The following is an 18,594-nucleotide window of genomic DNA, read 5'->3' as shown; positions in this document are numbered from 1 at the left end:
GAAGATATATTTTCCATTGATCCTAGAGAGAATGGAAGGAAGGGGCAGGAGAGAGAGAGAAACATCAACGTGACAGAGACACATCTATTGATTGCCTCTCATAAGCACCCCAACTGGGGCACGGGGGACCTGCAACCCAGATACGTGCCCTTGACCAGAAATGAACCTACAACCATCCAGTGCACAGGCTGGCACTCTAACCATTGAGAACAGGGCATAATTTCTTAATTATCTTTAAGTCCCTATTCCTACAAAGTGCATTAAAGTAATTCATTCCATCATCCAGCAAATATTTATTAAGCACTAACTACATGCCAGGTACTTTCCTAGCTGTCGAGATATAGCAGTAAAGACAACAAACAACAAAAAGCCCCTGTCCTGGGCTTACCTTATAGGTGAATAGGCATAGTAAACAGAAAACAAAGAAATACATAATGTAATATCAAGTGATGGTAAGGACTTTGAAGAAAAACAAGCAGGATAAGGGGTTAGAGGGAGTTGGCGGTTTTATTGTGGATCGAGAGGTTCAGGAAGGAAGTGGCATTTGAGTGGAGACCTAAGTGAAATGAATGAATGAAGCTTTCAAATAACTGGAAGGGGAAAGGAGTGTAACACTAGTCGAGTGTCTTTCTGTGCCACATATTACCCTGTATTTTTTAAAAAATATATGTCTTTATTGATTTCAGAGAGGAAGGGAGAATGAGAAAGAGATAGAAACATCAATGATGAGAGAGAATCACTGATCAGCTGCCTCCTGCACGCCCCCCACTGGGGATCGAGTCCGAAACCCAGGCATGTGCCCTTGGCCAGAATTGAACCTGGGACTCTTCAGTCCGCAGGCTAACGTTCTATCCACTGAGCCAAGCCGGCCAGGGCTACCCTGTATTCTTTTACACGTGTTGCCTCATTGTCATACCATCCCCTCCAGGTAGGTTTTCCCCCCAGGTATGGAAAGTTAAGCTCAGAGAGGTAAAGTAACATCTCCAAGTTCACACTGCTAATGATGTAGCTGGGGCCTAAACCACGTTTAGTTAGTTTCAAAGCCCCAAGTTGCACCCAGGTTAGCAACAAGAATTAATCCCCAAACTGAGAGTCCAGGAACTTTCCCCACTGAACTTTTTCCTGCTTTATGACCAGAAAATGGCAATCTTATTTCATTGTGTTCTCGGTACTCTGTAACAATTAACACTCTGCCTTGAAATCATATGAATTGGAAGCGATATAGCCTAGTATTTAAGTATCAGGTAGGCCTGGGTTCAAGTCCAGGACCTATTTGCTTGGTTAATTCATTGATTTGCTCAGCCAATTTTCTGCAAGTGTCATGTGCCAGGCGTGGTGCTGAATGCTGGGAACGGGCAGACCTAATGTTTTTGCCTTCATGGAGGTCACGGACTATGCTAGGCCCTTTGTTTATATTACCTGCAGCTTACTTGTGAAGCGTACTATTACCCACTGTTTATAGATGAAAACACTTAAATTAAGGGAAAGGGACTTGCCCAAGATCACATGGTCAGTAAGTGGTAGTCAGGATTTGAACCCCAAGTTTTTCTGTTATCAGCGTGCAGGCTCTTTCTCCTGTACTCTCGGAACAGATGTGTAATTCTGGAACCTGCTAAGTGGACTCATGGACAGTAGAAGCAAGATTTGCAAGTGGAATGGATAGTAGTCAGCAGGTTTATTTTTTAGTTCTTGCTCTCCTGTCTGTGAAATCTTGGAAAAGCCACTTAACCTCCCTGCGCCTCGGTTTGCTCCTACACTAGATGAAGGGGCTGCTCTCAGTGGTCTGCCAGATCCCTCTCGGGGCTCCAAAATTCTGCCAAGCTATGAACTTATGCTGCCGAATGCTCACTGCTGGCTTCAGTTCCCCTTCGAGTGGCCTGACTGTGTATCATGTTTGCCTTCCAAAGATCTAGTTCACATAATGCGCACCTCTGCAGCCCCACAGGACTTAGCAGGACTTAACGATCACTCTTGGTGCCGTGTATATTAGTTTGAAGGATCAGTGAGTTTAACTTGAATTTCCAAAGACATGAGGCTCTGTTACATTATATTTTACATTATTTTATGTTAGCTAATGGGCGTAATCCAAGAGAAAGTTGACGGACCAAAACCGTCTGCTCCTGCAAACCTCATTTTTTATATACTTTCTTCCCTTTGACAAGGTGGTAAGGTCATGAGGCCCCTTACTGAATTGTACGCTTGGTAGTTTTCCAGATAAAAAATGAATGATCTGTTCTTTATTATGGAGGCTGCGTCATATGAGAGGATAAAGGTTGATTTAGATGAAAAAAGGACCAAGGTTTATATTTGGTTTTGGCAGTGACTTCCATTTGATTCTGGGCATGTCACCCTAGCAGCTTGCTGCTTTCGAGTGCCTTATTTGTAAAATAAGTAAAGTAATAATGATAGGTAGAGATTTGGTAGGATTAGTAGAGAAAATAGATTAAGTAGTATGATCTCCTTAGAGGAAAGAAGCTATATAAATATAATTTTATTATTTTAGTATACTCTGAATTTTAGATATATACACACATATACACTACACACAGGGTGGAGCAAAAGTAGGTTTACAGTTGTGAGTACACAAAACAGAGTTTATTTTTATATTACTATTTATTCATTATTGTATTATTTTCCATAGGAAAAACTGTAATCCTACTTTTGCCCCAGCTTGTATATACACACACTTTGGGAGGAAAGGAAGGAGTGAGGAAGGGAACTAATATGTTGAGTACCTACTATGTGCTAGGAACTGTGCTTCACATATACAGGGAAAGTGGAAAAGTACAGTTACATTTGTGTGTTGGTAGCACACAAGCATGAAATTGAGTTCTGGCTTGTCTGCTTTTTAACTGTGTGATAATGGCAATCGTCTCCACCTCTCTGACTCTCAGAGAATTCATCTGTAAAATACTTACAGGTCTTGCCTTATATGGTTATTGGGAGATTTCAGTGAGATGATGCGTTGTTTTTTGAGATAATGATTTTAATGTGTAGCAAGCACCCAGTTAATGGTAGCAAATGTTCTTTCATTCCCTTTCATATATAAGTAGGATCATCATTCCCTTTTAAGGATGAGGAAACTTAAGATTCGGCGAGGTGAGGCATTGAAGCTGGGTCACAGAGCTGGAAATTGGCAAAGCTATACAGAGGAAACTAACACACCAAAGCTGATGTCAGGAGTTTGGGAGGTGGAAGGGAATCAGAAACATAACTTCCTAGGCTCAGTTTCTGATTATAACATGTTGAGTTTAGTTCTAGGAAAATTTGCCTTTCCTGATTGATCATGATTCTTCCTCTGCTTAATGACAGCCTGCAAGTTTGCTTTTTTTGCCTTAATTCTGGATGCCCAGAGCTAAGTTTTATTTTTAGTTGCAGCAGATCTCAGTTAGTGCTTCACCCTCATTACACTCCTTCAATTCTTATCTTCTCATTTAAAATTAGTTGACGGAGTATGTGCCTCTTACTGTAATCTGCCTCTGATCCTTTGGGGAAGTATGTGGAAGATAATCCTGAATCAATAAGAGGTCAGACTTGGGGCCCAAAGTGGTCCTTGTCACTCAGTCCTCTTCACAGCCCTGGGGATGCAGCTCTGTGTGGCTGTGTGCAGGGTTTTCTCCTGGCTGTCGGCCAAAGACCAGCGAGCCTCAAGCTCGGGTTATGTCCGTACCCACTGACAATGTGCATAGCTTTTGTTTTCTTCCCTGGCTAGTGTTCTTTCATTTAGAGAAGTCCGTCAACTGGATAGATTATTTGAACATCCCCTTTAGTCAAGATTCACTGAAATCTATTAATCAAATTTTGGGTGCTATTTATTAACCAGCTACACTAAAGTTTTATTGCCTGGAGATGCTGTGCTGAGAGCTTTACAGTTTCTCCCCAAATTCTCACAGCACTACTGTGATGTCAGGAGACGGTTCATATGCCCACTTGACTGATCAGAGACCTGCAAAAATTCAAATCCTTCAGAAAAATAAAACTGTTTACTGTTCCCCAAGTATTCTTCCCAGAAGTAACTATTGGTAAGTTTAGTATATATTCTTCCAGATTAAAACAAAACAAAAAATGCATATACAACATATAATTTACATAAATAGCATTAAATATCTCAGTACCACAGTTTGCTTTTTTGCATAACATGTCTAGTGTGCACATTTTCATGGTACTTTCATTGTGTGTGGCTGCAGAGAAATTCCCTTTGAGATGGGTATAATACAGATGAGGAAACTGGGGATTAGTTTAAGTAATTGCTTAAGGTCACAGATTAGTAATTGGAGGAGTGATTATTCAACTCAGATCTGTCTGTTTCTGAAGCCCCCGTTCTTGCCACGTTATCACATTGCTCCTTGGAATATTGACCAGGAACCTACCTCCTTCCAGCTCTGTGGCCTCCTTGTCTAGCTGCCGTATCGCCTAGTGGATCTTGTGCTAGGGGTCTTAGGTATAATGTGCACATTCCAGGAAATATTCCCTTTTCTTGCAACACCCCCTGACACACAGACCTTTATCCATCTTGAAAGGAAAAGAGAAATCAGAGAAGAATGCCTAATAATTTAATTTGGGCCGGGCAGCCACAAACTGCATTTGAGCAACTGCAGCTGCCTTTCCAGCCCATTCATTTCCACCGCCTGCTTGCCACCCCTGCTTTCTCAGGGCCATTCATTCTGCTCAGTGCGTTCCCGTTCCTTCCAGGCTTTAGGATGCCTGCCTTCTCCTCTTCAGTGTTGCTTCCCACCTGGCCTGTGGCTTTTTAGAAGCACCTCTTGTTATTTCAGGTCCCAGCACAGATGTTCTGGTTTAAACACACAAGAACATTCCATGAGGAATCAAGAGTAGAGCATAGACTGAGGAGAGAATTGCCACCAACACCTATGCAGAAGCTACACCCCAAAAGACAGGCTCGTCCATATCCACCCCTCCTCTGTTCTCTACCCTTTGTGTCCTGCACCTGTTCGCAGGACCTGGCAATTGGCAGCTATAGGTCAGGTCACTAGTCCATTGCCGTTTCTATAGATTCCCCTTCTCCCCACTGCACTTGGACTTGTAGGGGAGCTGGAAGAGTAGTAACAACCTATATATCTAAGCAGAACTTAATGTTAGAGCACTGCTATTCTTGTAAGGTTAGTGCTTAGATTGGTCTGGCACCAAGTCTGGAATTCAAGAGTCAGACTGCACTGGGCTCAACTCCCAGGTCTCCCGGGAACGTGTGTGGCCTTGGGCAGGTTACTTGATCTGTCTGAACCTCCCTCTTCTAACCTGTGAAGTCCAGGTGATGATACCACTGATGTCATGGAGGTGCTGTGAAGACTCGGTGAGCTAATGCATGCAGAGCACTTCAGCTCAGAGCCTGGCATGTGGAAAGAGCTCTGCGAGTGTTAATTATTGAAGGGGAGCAGGTGACATTGGGGCCAGATGTCCAGGCAGATATAAGTGGACCCTTACTGTGATGACAAGATTCCTCCTTATCTCCCTGTCTTGCTTTCTTTTCTTCACAGCACTTATGTGTCACTTTGTATATTTATTTTCTGTCTCTCTCTGCCTCCTTCACTAAAATGTGAATAGGAGAAACTTTTGTCACCTTGTTCATGTACATTTAAGCAGAAGCTGTTGCTTATATACATAAACTGTCGCCCTTGCTCCTGGAGCAGGTCCTGGCCCATAGAAAGTATGCAACCAATGTTGACGGAGTCAGTGGATGTGAGCACTCACTACATGCCCACTGCTGTTCCAGGTGCTATTTGTATATTAACTGATATGTTCACAATAGTCTTTTGAGGTAGGTGTGCTATTACCCCTATTACAGGTGAAGAAAATGAGCTACAGGGGAATGGAGTTCTTTGTGCCCAGTGTCACATGGTTAATAAGTGGAAGAATAGGCAGTCTTTCTCAGAGCTTGGGCTCGTAGCCACCATGCTGTCCCCTCTCTCAGTAGGACACATCACTAGTATTTTTATTGCTGATATGATTAGCAGCTGTAGAATAGTCAGTACCTATAGATGCAGAGTTCTTCAACCATCCCCTTTCTCATTTGCTCCTAACACTAACTGTGGAAGAAAAGTAGCATTTACTATCCCCCCATTTGACAATTGGAGGAAATAAAACATGTAATGTTTACTGTACACATCATCACATGCTAGCACATTTAGTAACATAATATTTATAACAATCCCACTAAGTTCATGGTATTGTACACATTTGTGAGATGGGAAAACCAAGGCAAAGAGGTGAAATTATTTACCCAGGGCCATACAGCTAAGAAATGATAGATCTGGGCCTCGAACCCCGGCAGTCTGGCTTCAGAGACAGTTCTCCTGAATGCTTCTGTAGACATCCTTCTTTGAGGTTCAGAGAGGAAAAGTTAATTGTCCATAGTTACTAACTTACTCTGTAAGTGACAGAGCTGGGATTGGAAATCAAGTCTGCTGTGGTCCCCAAACCCGTGTTCTTTTTCCTGTACTTTCGAGCTGATTCCACTTATTCCTGGACTTGGATTTCCATCATTCTGGGGTGACAAGGAAGAAGATGAGTGACTTAATCAAGGTCACTCAGCTGAGAGTTCGGAGCTCAACCTCCTTTCTCTTTCCCTCACAAGGGACTGTTCAGGATGGTACGTCTGGCTTAGCCAGGCCTCAGTCACAGGACAGTCCTTTGAAAGCAAGTGGCCAGTGTGTCCCCAGAGAGAAATGAAGTTTCTGCTGTGGGAGAAGTCCTTGCAGAGTACATGCATGATTGCCTTTGGGCAAAAAGGACACTTACTGTCTTTCTGAGACATTAGGGCATGTAAGCCAGGCCTGTGAGTCAAAGGGGGGTGGGTGCGAGGAGAGGGGAATTGCATACCTAGAAGCATAGGAAGTCTGGCTGGGCTACACAAACAAAAACATTTCCTTCAGGCCAGCGCCCACCGACAAGCAGTCAAGCAAGGCGTGTGTCTGCTGATTGCAGGCCAATGCTCCTGGTGGGGGTGGGGTCTCCCTGAAGCCCAAGGAGGAGGTGACAGGGTTTCTCTGCACAAGCTGTCAAAGATGTGTTTGATGCTTCCTTCTCCCTCTGCCTGTCCCCCTGAGCTGCTGGAGCAGAACTTGAGCCTCCACTGCCCCGGCTGCCTGCTGCCTCCTCGGTTCCCATTCTTTCCTCTGTGCTCACCACCCACTCAATAGCCCACGCTCCAAGTGACTAAACCCGTTGATCATTCTCTCCCTCACCACTCACATCCTCTATCCCCAAGTCCTGGAGATTCTGCATTAAAATAAGAATGCAGCCACCATGAATTGAGTTTCCATAGCACATATACACTGTCATTTCTCGTAATCTTGCTTCCACCCTCTTAGAAACATCCTTACCCCCATTTTGCATGTGAGGAAAGTGAATCTGGAGAAGTTGGAAGCACGCTTACAGTTCTGAAGCTAACAAGTGGCAGAGCTGGGACTCCAGGTCTTCCTGGCTTTAGCGCATGTCCTTTTAATCCTTTAAACTCTCCTGACCAAAGATCCTTTGAAGTCAAGAGCTGTCATATTGTAACAGATTTGTACTGTAATTGCCCGAGCTGAGCACAGCTTCCTCTGATACACACCTGGCGAATGGCTTTGTACGGGTGCCCCGTTCTCCTTGAAACCAGAGGAAGCATCTTTCAGTCAGTGGGCCTCTCTGCTGTGTGAGTGACCAGCGGGCCTGCCCTCAGCTCATTGTTTGTGGGAACACACTCAAGGAATTGTGCAGGAAGGCCCCCATCCAGGATGTTACTGGAAGACCTGCTGGAGGAGTTTGTACAAACAAAGTGTGACCTTGCCAGCTCAGCCAAACCCCTGCCTTGTGCTGGGAGGCTCTCTGACCCGAGCGGAAAAGCCTTCTGCCTCCATCACCCAACCCAGCCAGGCTCCTGGGGGCGCGTCCTGAGCTCCCTGCTGCCTTCCTGGAGGCTCCTCTGCAGGCGTTAGCCACACGCGTAGATCTGGTTTGTACATTGCCGTCCACACAAAATACAAACCTCATCACGTTCCCTCAAACAGCTATGGTATTCTGTGTTGTTCTTGGGAACAGTCTGCTAAGACCCTTCCCTCCTGCCCACTTTTTTTTAATTGTGGTAAGATAGACATAAAAAGTTGCCATTTTAGTCATTTTTTAAAATATATTTTTATTGATTTCAGAGAGGAAGGGAGAGGGGGAGAGAGAGAGAAACATCAATGATGCGAGAATCATTGATTGACTGCCTCCTGCATGCCCCCTACTGGGGATTGAGCCCGCAACCCCGGGCTGTGCCCTTGACTGGAACCGAACCCGGGACCCTTCAGTCCACAGGCTGACGCTCTATCCACTGAGCAAAACCAGCCAGGGCCATTTTAGTCATTTTTAAATGTACTGTTCAGTGGAATGAAGTTCATTCACATTGTTGTGCAATGAGTCTCCAGAGCTCTTTTCATCTTGCCAAACGGAAACTGTACCCATTAAACAACAACTCCCCATTGCCTGATCCCCCAGGCCCCTGGTAATTGCTGTTTTACTTTCTGTCTCCATGATTTGAGCATCTAGGTACCTCATATAAGTGGAATCATATAATATGTGTCCTTGTGTGTCTGGCTTCTTTCACTTAGCATAAAGCTTTCAAGATTCAGCCACGTTGTAGCATGAACCAGAACTTCCTTTTTAAGGCTGAGTACTATTCCTCTGTATGTCTGTACCACATTGTGCATCCAGGGTTCTGCTAAGACTCATTATGATATTGCCAGGCCTGTGTCCTGCCCTTGCCAGCCTCTCCAGCCTCCTCACTTGGGCCATCTTTCTCTTCTCTGTGTGCCGTTCTGCAGCTGCACTACCTTTTCTTTTTTAAAAAAAAAAATGTATTTTTATTGATTTCAGAGAGGAAGGGAGAATGAGAGAGAGTTAGAAACATCAATGATGAGAGAGAATCATTGATTGGTTGCCTCCTGCATGCCCCCTACTGGGGATCGAGCCCGCAACCCAGGCATGTGCCCTTGGCCGGAATTGAACCTGGGACCCTTCAGTCCACAGGCTGACACTCTATCCACTGAGCCAAGCCAGCCAGGGCATGCACTGCCTTTTCTTAGTGTCTTGAGAGTATCCGCCTTCTTATTGGAAAAGTGCCTGTGCTTTACGGAGGCCATTCTGTCTGGTGGGAATGATCTTCCCTTAGCCCTGCCACTCTTTACTCTACTTAAATATCACTTAGCTTAGTTATCACCACACGTAGTTCCTGGAGCCACAAGGAGATCTTGGTCAGACTGCCTTTCCCTGCTAATTATTTTAATTGAAGTCTCTTTGTCTTTATTGTATTTATTAAGACTGCATCATATTGATTAACTGTGCATGTTTGTTTAATGATTGTGTTCCTTGCCAGACTGTAAACTCAGTTATTTTTGTTGTTGCTGTTGTTAATCCTCACCTGAGGGTATTTTTCCATTGATTTTTAGAGAGAGTGGAAGGGAGGGGAAGAGACAGAGAGAAAACATCGATGTAAGAGAGACACATCAGTTGGTTGCCTCCCACATGCGCCCCGACCAGGACCGGGATGGAGCCTGTAAGCCAGGTACATGCCCTTTACCGAAATAGAACCTGGGACCCTTCAGTCCACACTCTATCCACTGAGCCAAACCGGCTAAGGCTAAACACAAATGTGTTTGATGCTATATCCTTAGTGTCTGACACAGTGGCTGGCACATGATAGGTACCCAGTAAATAGCTGTAGAATGATACTGTAAACTGCATGGATGAATACTGAAGAAAGAAAATTTCAGGGCTATGTGCTGGGAGCATTTGTATTTTGAAATGTGCATGAGATGTTAACTTACTAGTCAGATCTCAGAAAGTCATCTTACTGAAGCATAGATTGTTTGCCCTACCCTTTCTCTGTTGATAAAAACTTTCATGAGTAAACTCTTCATTATTTGAAGATGCCTCAGTGGTTGCCAAAACATAAACAACAATTGCAACAAAAGCAGCTTACATTTTCTGATTGTTTATTCTCCACCAGGCCTTGTAGTGTATACTTTCCATGTATTATCTCATCGAATTCTCACAATAACTCTGGAAGGTAGATGTTGTTTTTTGTTTATTTGTTTTCAATTTCTATTTCCAGATGAGTTCATTAAAATTCAGAGAGTTTAGCCCTGGCTGATATGGCTCCATTGGTTGGGTATCATCCCATGTACCGAAAGATTGCTGGTTCGTTTCCCAGTCAGGGTACATGCCTAGGTTGTGGACTTGATCCCCAGTAGGGGGCATGCAGGAGGCAGCCAATTGATGTTTCACTTTCACATGGATGTATCCCTGTCCCTCTCCCTTCCTCTCTCTCTAGAAAAAAAAAAATCTATCAAAATATTTTTAAACACCTCAGAGTTTAAATAGCTTGCTTAAGGTTAGTCAGCCAGTAAGTGGTGGCTCAGACGTGCAGGGCAGTCAGGGTGGAGCTAAGCTTCCTAGGCCATACCCTCCCCTGGTGCCTTTTCCCTCAGTAACTGGAATAGCCCTCTTTTTATCTGTTCTATATGCCGTGATTTTCTTTGAAACCAGAGTTTTATGGCTAAAGAATTTAAAAGCTCTGGGCCTCCAGAACAAATTTGACTCGGTTTGCACCATTTTATGTCTCATACCCTCCTGCCATTATATTTCTCCCTGTGCTTCTGCCTGAAATGCCCTCTCCTTTCTTCTGCAGCTGACAAATTACTCTGAATCTCCTGGGCATTTTCTAAATCTCCAGACAGTACGCATGCTCCCTTTACAGAAGGTCCGTCCCTCTGACCCAGCAGCAGCCATCCTCTTTCTCAGTTGTGGTTGACAGTTGTCCCCACCACTGCATGAGCCTCCAAGAAGGTGGCCCAGGCCTGCCTCTGCTCTGGAGCTCCTCAGCCTGGCCCAGGGTCTGGCACGGAGCGCAGGGGCCTCTGCCAGTGCTTGAACCAGTGCGTGCCAGGCACAGAGAGGCTGCTAGACAACTGGCTGAGTTCAGCAGCCTGGAATACAAACCAGGGTGTACTCACAGAATCCACGAATGTGAGATGGAGACGATCGGATGTATTAATCACTGGTTTGGAAAGGCATTAAAATATTTCCATAATATAGTATGTTTCTTTTCTAAAACAGATGTGCCCTCGTTTCATGAGAAAGTAATTAAGTGTGTTTGATTAAAACATTCATAAATGCTATCATTTACTCAAGGCTACTTTATGCTGCTTTCTTTATTGGTACTTTATACATGTGATTGCTCTCCCAGTCACCTTAAGATATTTAGGTGTTTTTAATATTTCCACCTTAGAAATGAGGACACTGAGGCTCAGAGAGAAGTGAGTAGCTTGCCCAAGCATAGTCAGCTCTGGGTGATAGATAACGGGAATGAAACAGGTCAGTCTGACTTCAGAGCCACTGCCTTTCCATCACCCTCACTGCTTCTGACCTTGTATTTTAGATACCTTCCATCTCAACACCCCAAGCTCAGCCCTGCCCATGCTGGTGCCCTCTCCTTCCTTACCTTTTCCCCCTCCTCACTGTGTTCCCTTCTCCATTTCCTTAGATTATTGCTTATTTGCATTCTAAAACTGAAATATTTTTGTCAGTGTCAATTGGATATTATTTTTTGTGGAAACTGTCTGGTGTTAGTGTAATGTCACATTTACACTAATAAATAAAAAATGCACTTATTAAGGCTAAATTACATATATTGTGATTTTCTTTATATTGCCGTTTGCTCTTAAGATTTTTTGAGCCCCAATTGATATATTTTTAAATGTATGGTATTTTTCCCTTCATGTAAAATATAAATAAAACAATGTAGTGAAGAGGAAGTTGATAGATAAAAATTTTTATTAAAGATTTTCTAAACAGTAGGATACCTATTTCAAATTATATATGAAATATAAGATTGAAATACTTCTTGTTAGGGAAGTTTGAGAGGTCTCTTACAGACTTAGATTCATTTATTTTCTGCCCTCCTAGTATTTCAGCAGGATTAAGTTTTTTGAATCAGTGGATCAAGTTTTAATTTTCCTGTTCCTTCCTTATACCGACATATGCTTTGGCAGAACAAAAAAGAGACCTAAACATGTCAGCATGATTTTTGTTCAATGAATTAAAAACCATAAAAGTAACAAGATCTGATCCAAATCCCTAAACTCCTGACATGGTGGTTTTGTCCTTTTCAGTCCCAAGCTTCATATTACTGGCTTTGAAAAGCTTTCTGCCTGGGAGCAGAGTCGTGGCAGCAGTGCCGGATTTATGTGAAATAGAGTACAAGGGGGGCAGCATGGAGTAGTGGAAAGAATACGGGCCAGAAAGATCTGGGTTTGAATCCCAGTTCTGTCACTCAAGCCTATCGGCAAGTCACTCAACCTCTGCACCTCAATTTCCTCTGGGCAGAATGGGGGTATGAGAATCTAGTTCAAAGAGCTGTGGTGAGGATTGTAAGGAAATATACCTAAAGTACTCACCTGGCATAGAGGGGCTTAATAATGGTAGTAATCAGGATCATTTTTATTTTGAGAATACCTTCAATTAGCTGAATCCAGAAGGATTTCTTTATAACACAGCTGTCTACTTTGTCTGTAGTGTATCTTTCTCAAAAATGTTCAGTTTTCTTCTCATCCCATCAGGGAAAAAATACCAGGTGGACGCCACTGAATCTTTAACACATGCTTGCCACTGTTTCCCACGGAGCATGTATCCAGAACTTGGGATTGTCCTTACTGGGCAAGAACTGCATTGATTTGAGGGTCAGGAACCATATGCCAAGGATGTCCACTTCAGGACCCAGGGGGGCAGAGGAATTTTGTCATACTAAGACCATTGACTTTTGAGACAGGACAGACTGGGTTTGATTTTGTGTAAGATATTTAAAATTCCTTTGGGTCTCATTTTTTCATCTGTAAAATGGAGTTCATGATCTTACAAGGCCCTTCATGATAGGAATTTCTGGCCTCTTTTCTTGTCATTCTCCTTTGTTATCTGCACTCCAGTCAGTTCCTCAAATGAAACTTGGTCTCTGCAGCTCAGAGCCTTTCTACCTGCTCTTTCTTCCTCCTGGAAGTCTCCCTTTGCCACGCCAGTGCTGGCAACTTGTTCTCGTCCTTCAGATCCTAGTGTGGTATATTAGTCAGAATAGGATGGGCTATGCTGTAGTAACAAGCAACCCCCAGATCTCCACGGCTTACACAACAGAAATGTATGCCTTGCTCATGCTGTATGATGGGCGCTCTTCATCATAGTCACTCTGGGAACTAAGCTGATAGATAGTCATATGCCACGTATATTGTGGCCAGCAGAAGCTAATGTGGTGGAACACACACTGGCTCTTGAAGCTTCTGCCCTGTGGCAGAGCCCATAATTTCTCTCACATTTCATTGGCCAAAGCAAGTTGTGCAGCCACACTGGGTGGCTAGGGAAATGCATTCCTACTGCATGGAGTAGGGACCAGAATGCTAGTGAAAAGACCTCACGGCCACCACATTCACATGTTATTTTTCTAGGAAGCGCTTCCCTTAACTTGGACAGAAACTTTTGAGTTAGCTGAGCTGCTTTTATGCTGTGACATCTGATGCTTTCCCATGTCCCTGTCCACAGCACTTCTTACACTATGTTGTCAATTTGTCTCTATTGACCTCTCTGCCCAGCTAAGCTCCTTAGGGGCAGGACAAAATGTTCATCATTTTGTCCTCAGTGCCCAGCACTGGTTTTGATAGGTATTGGGCCCTTGATCTGTACATGACAAAGAAATGAAGGCAGGACAAACATGATGGCTTACTCTGCTGCTGGGCTGTTGTGATGATGAATGTAAAACAGGATTAATACTAATTGCCTCATACAGTTGTTGTAAAGATCAACATATGCCAGAATGCTAGTGAAAAGACCTCACGGCCACCACATTTATATATTATTTTTCTAGGAAACGCTTCCCTTAACTCGGACAGAAACTTTTGAGTTAGCTGAGCTTCTTTTGTGCTGTGACATCTGATGCTTTCCCATGTCCCTGTCCACAGCACTTCTTACCCTATGTTGTCAATTTCTCTCTATTGATCTCTCTGCCCAGCTAAGCTCCTTAGGTGATGGAAAGCCCAGCACTGGTTTTGATAGGTATTGGGCCCTTGATCTGTACATGACAAAGAAATGAAGGCAGGACAAACGTGATGGCTTACTGTGCTGCTGGGCTGTTGTGATGATTAATGTAAAACAGGATTAATAATAATTGCCTCATACAGTTGTTGTAAGGATCAACATATAAAGTGCCTGTCCTGGTGGTTTATAGTAGGCCCTCCATGTGCTCATTGTTGTTATTGTGATGAGATGTTAGTAGTAAACATAACTAACATTCATTAGCATTTATCACATGCCAGACGCTCCCCTGGGTCCTTGTGGAAGTTAACTGGGGCATTGGTTCTCACATGTTACGTTGGGACTCGCGTTGTTTCCCGGTCAGTTTTGAGGTGACTCATAAGTCATTTGCTATAATGATAGTTAAGATTCTGAAGGTTGCTACTTATTTGTTTTGGGTGAATTAGAGATTTAAAGATGATGCTGTTTCTATAGTATCATTACTCATTTGCATCGCTTTCTTTAGTGGGAGAGAAGGGGATGGAGTTATAGCCAATTGTTGCTTCCTTTTATTGAGCAGTTAAAATGTGGCGGGGTCAGTGGCAAACACTGTACATGCATCATCTCATGTGATCTTCACGCCACTGCCTAAGACAGGCACTGACAAGTCCCAGTATAAAGATAGGAACACTGAGGAGACAAGTCTTACACTTCTTGTAGGATTTGCCCCTCATATTCCTAGACTCCTTGGCTCATGCTTTTAATACCTTTCCTTACCGGCTCTTCTCCGCTAACTCACCAGGAACCTTACTTGACCCTGAGCACCCCCATGGGCGCGTGTCAGGAATGTGAAGCTCATCCGCCATCAGAGAGTAAGGTTACAAACTGTTGAGCTAATGGACAGTGTGATGTTACCGGTAAATTTTTCTCTTTTATCAGAGTAACCAGGGAGCACAGGGAAATGCTGGCCAAATTGGCCAAACAGAACACCAACAAGGCCAAAGACTCCTTACGGAAGGTTCGTACCAACGCAATGAATAAGCTGAAGAAATCAAAGGACAAAACCTCGGAGGACACCATTCGACTCATAGAAAAGCAGGTACTATTCCCAGCAGATGTAATGCTTCTGTATCTGATCCAGGGACTCACTTGTTCATGTCTAAAGTGAGGAAAATGAAGACAAGATACAGCACCCTGGTCCTTCATTGATGTGATTTTTGTTGACTGGGTCTCTGTCCTGGGCCTCGCCCTGTGCTGGGCCCTGGGATTAGGGAGGAGGAGGAGGAGATCTGCTGACCTTTCACTGTGTGCCAGGTTCTGCCAAACACTTTCCATCACTTCATTTATCCTCGTCACTACAAAGCTGTGAGGGGTAGGCAGCAAGGAAATAGGTCCAAGGAAGTTGAATGGCTTGCTCAAAGTCATACTGCTGATAAAAGGTAGAAATGGGATCCAAAGACAGGTAGACTGACTTCAGAGCCTATATACATTATTGCTCTCCTGTCTGAGGTTGGTGGTCTGGGTGCTGAGAAGTGAGAACTTAACAGTGTTCTTGGTGTGCCCAGTGGTGGCACTTACACCTGTCACTGGAAAAAAAGGGGACATATATAATACTTTAAGTCATAAAGGTAGGAAGGTAGGAAGGTAGGAAGGAAGGAAGGAAGGAAGCAAGCAAGGAAGGAAGCAAGCAAGGAAGGAAGCATCGGCCTTCGGACTGAAGGGTCCCAGGTTTGATTCTGGTCTAAGGCACATGCCTAGGTTGCTGGCTCAATCCCCAGTAGGCATACAGGGGGCAGCCGATCAATGATTCTCTTTCATCATTAATCATTCTATCTCTCTCTTCCTCTCTGAAATCAATAAAAATATATTTTTTTAAAAAAAGAAAAGAAAGAAATCCAACCAGGAAATGACAGTGGCCTGACCTGGGTGGTACAAGTGGAATTAAGGTAGGAAGATGAACTTAACAGTATTTAGGAGATAGAATTTATAATGTTGAGTGTGCTGTAAAATGCTCACCCAAAGCCACCTTGTCCACAATAAAAGCGTTAGTTTAAGTAAGATTTTGAGCAGGATGTGGACCAAGAGGGAAGGAGTGGAAGGCAGGACACCTGGAGGAGGCCATACATGGACTCCCTGCTCCCCTTCTCCTGGGCCAGCTAGTCACAGGCCAGGCCAGACAGTCACCCAGGGGAGAATTTTAGATGGATTCTTGGGGCCAGCTCCTGAATTTTCTGTTTCAGCAGGTCTGCCCAGGAATGTGTATTTTTAAAAAGTGGCCTAGGTGATTCTGCAAAAAGCAGACAAGGTGTGACAAGGCACCCGAGTTTAAAAGAGATTGTTCTGTAGTTGGTGTCCTGTGGCATTGGGGAGGTTACAGGACTCCTCAGCCTGTTTGTTCTGTAACAAGGGATTTGTAATTCCTGCCGTGAGGGTTGCCCTGGGGCTGCTAGAAGTACCATTACCTGACACCCAAACCCTCAAAGCTCCCTTCTTGCCATCCCTGTGCTCTCCTCTCTCCCTGCATCAGCTGACAGAGATTCAGAGGCTAGCTGGCCTCTCTGAGCCCTGATCAGTCCTGGGAGAGTCCAGGCCTGGCCCCTGCTGAGCCAGCTCCTTGTCCATCTCCCTGGGGCTTTCATCTCTTCAGCTGACACTTGGCCCCTTGGTTGCTTCCTGGTGGTAAGTCCTCACTCAGCAAATCTGGGCATCTGCCTCAGGGACCAGAGCCGGTGCTCCTTGCAAAAGAGAATGATCGGATAACCAGCTCCCCTGATGAAACCCCCTTGACAGTGACCTTGCTGGAAGCCTTCTGTCCTTGGCACCTGGCTTCGCACCTTCCTTTTCAGATTAGATATTTTATTCAGTGCTTGTTACTGTACATTATTTTTCAAAGTGCAAGTAACTTTATTTTTTTCTGATACTAAACTAATCCTTGTTTCATATAAATTTGTTTTTAATTAAGAAGAAAGTAAGTGAAATTTCATCACCCAGAGATGACCATTATTAACATTCAAATTATCTCTGTAAGCATTTATGTAATATTACAAGAAAAAAGATACTACTAGATATTTATTTCACAACAATCATTATTACTAAGATATTATCATTTAAATATTAGTTCTGCCATTATTGATAAAAACTTTTTACTGTCATGTGGTTCAAAGTTCAATAAGAAAATAGAAGACAATTTTGTACACACTTCATTTTGTTCTTTTTTCCTGACAGAAGGCACCGATATGCAGTTTTGGGTGTATGTTTTTATTTAAGTTAAACAGGCAGGGGCTGATTGTTGCTTTATCAAGCAGTTTTTAAAATATGTTTGTTTACTTTGTTCCTGATTATCAAAGTATTGTAGAAAATGCAGAGAGTTCAGAAGACTGTTTTAAAAAATGGGGAAAAATTCACCCCATGATCCCACATTGCAGGAACAACTGCTCGTAATATTTTGGAATTTTTCTCCCCCCCCCTTTTTTTAAACTACATAGTTTTAAACATGATTGAGAACATGTACTGTACATACAATTTGTATACAGCTTTTTATTTTCTGTTCGGCATTAAAACCATTAGCATTTTCTTGTGTCTTAAAAATCTCTTTATAAACAGACATTTCTAATGGTTGCAAAACAGTCTGTCGTCATACCATAATTCACTTTTGTAAGCCCTGTTGTTGGACATTTAGTTTGTTTAAACGTTTTTGTTATTTTAAGTAAGGTTGCAGTGAATATTTTTATACACACATCTTTGCTGAGATAATTTCCCTAGGATACAGTCCCAAGTGTGGAATTACAGCGCAAAGGGAATGCATGTTTTAAGGTTCTTGGTACAGAGTGCCTAAATCACTCATGGGTTTTTAGAATATGTGTATTTAATTTTTTTTTTTTTGGCCTTTTCTAATCCCTAATATTTGAACCTAGAACTTTTAATGTGAGCTTAAAATGTTGCTTACATTAGGAGTGTTGCTTTTACTTCCACACTCCATTGGAAAGATTAACTTATTCTTTGTATAAATCCATACAATTTTTCTAGAGGATAGTATGGCAGTATATACCAAAATCCATACATTTCTGATTCACTGACTTGGGAATTTATCTAAAATAAATTGTCAAAAATCTTATCTATAGAAGTGTGTATTGATTATGTATAATTGTAGAAAACTGGAAACTGTCTAAATTTCTAACAGTGGGAAAATAAGTTGTTTTACATTCCTTAACTGGAATCTACATATAGCAACAACTATAAAAATATTTTACAGATGTACTTTTTTTGGAATTTATTTTTTAAAGGTAGATTACATAACAGTATTATCATATGATTTTATTTTTGTAATGAAGAGTTTCGTGTATATAAAAAGATTGGCAGCCTATCCACTTAAATGTTAATGGTGGTTATTTCAGGTAATGGGATTATAGACAATTTTAATTTTATACTTTGAGATTTTCTTAATTTTTTAAAAAATTTCCAAATGTCTTTTGAGGTCATACATTTCAAAATTCTGTCATAAAAATGTTTTGTCTTCGGTCTATAAGAAGGAAATTATTCTGTGGTGGGTTCTTTCCCTGCAGT

The 18,594-nt window shown here is 42.8% G+C and overlaps 1 protein-coding gene across 1 annotated transcript in view; it reads left to right on the top strand.

Annotated features, from left to right (window-relative positions):
* The window catches only part of MRRF (mitochondrial ribosome recycling factor), a 43,045-nt gene that overhangs the window by 19,444 nt on the left and 5,007 nt on the right, over window positions 1-18,594 (top strand). Inside the window, exon 6 of the mRNA XM_005879187.2 lies at window positions 14,971-15,130. Coding sequence (XP_005879249.1) covers window positions 14,971-15,130 — 160 coding nt within the window. The remainder of the gene's footprint in view (window positions 1-14,970; window positions 15,131-18,594) is intronic.

The sequence above is a fragment of the Myotis brandtii genome, unplaced genomic scaffold, assembly GCF_000412655.1.
Source record: "Myotis brandtii unplaced genomic scaffold, ASM41265v1 scaffold589, whole genome shotgun sequence".
Taxonomy (NCBI): Eukaryota; Metazoa; Chordata; class Mammalia; order Chiroptera; family Vespertilionidae; genus Myotis; species Myotis brandtii.
Note: the sequence above shows the minus strand (reverse complement) of the source record. Positions and strands in the feature narration are given on the sequence as shown.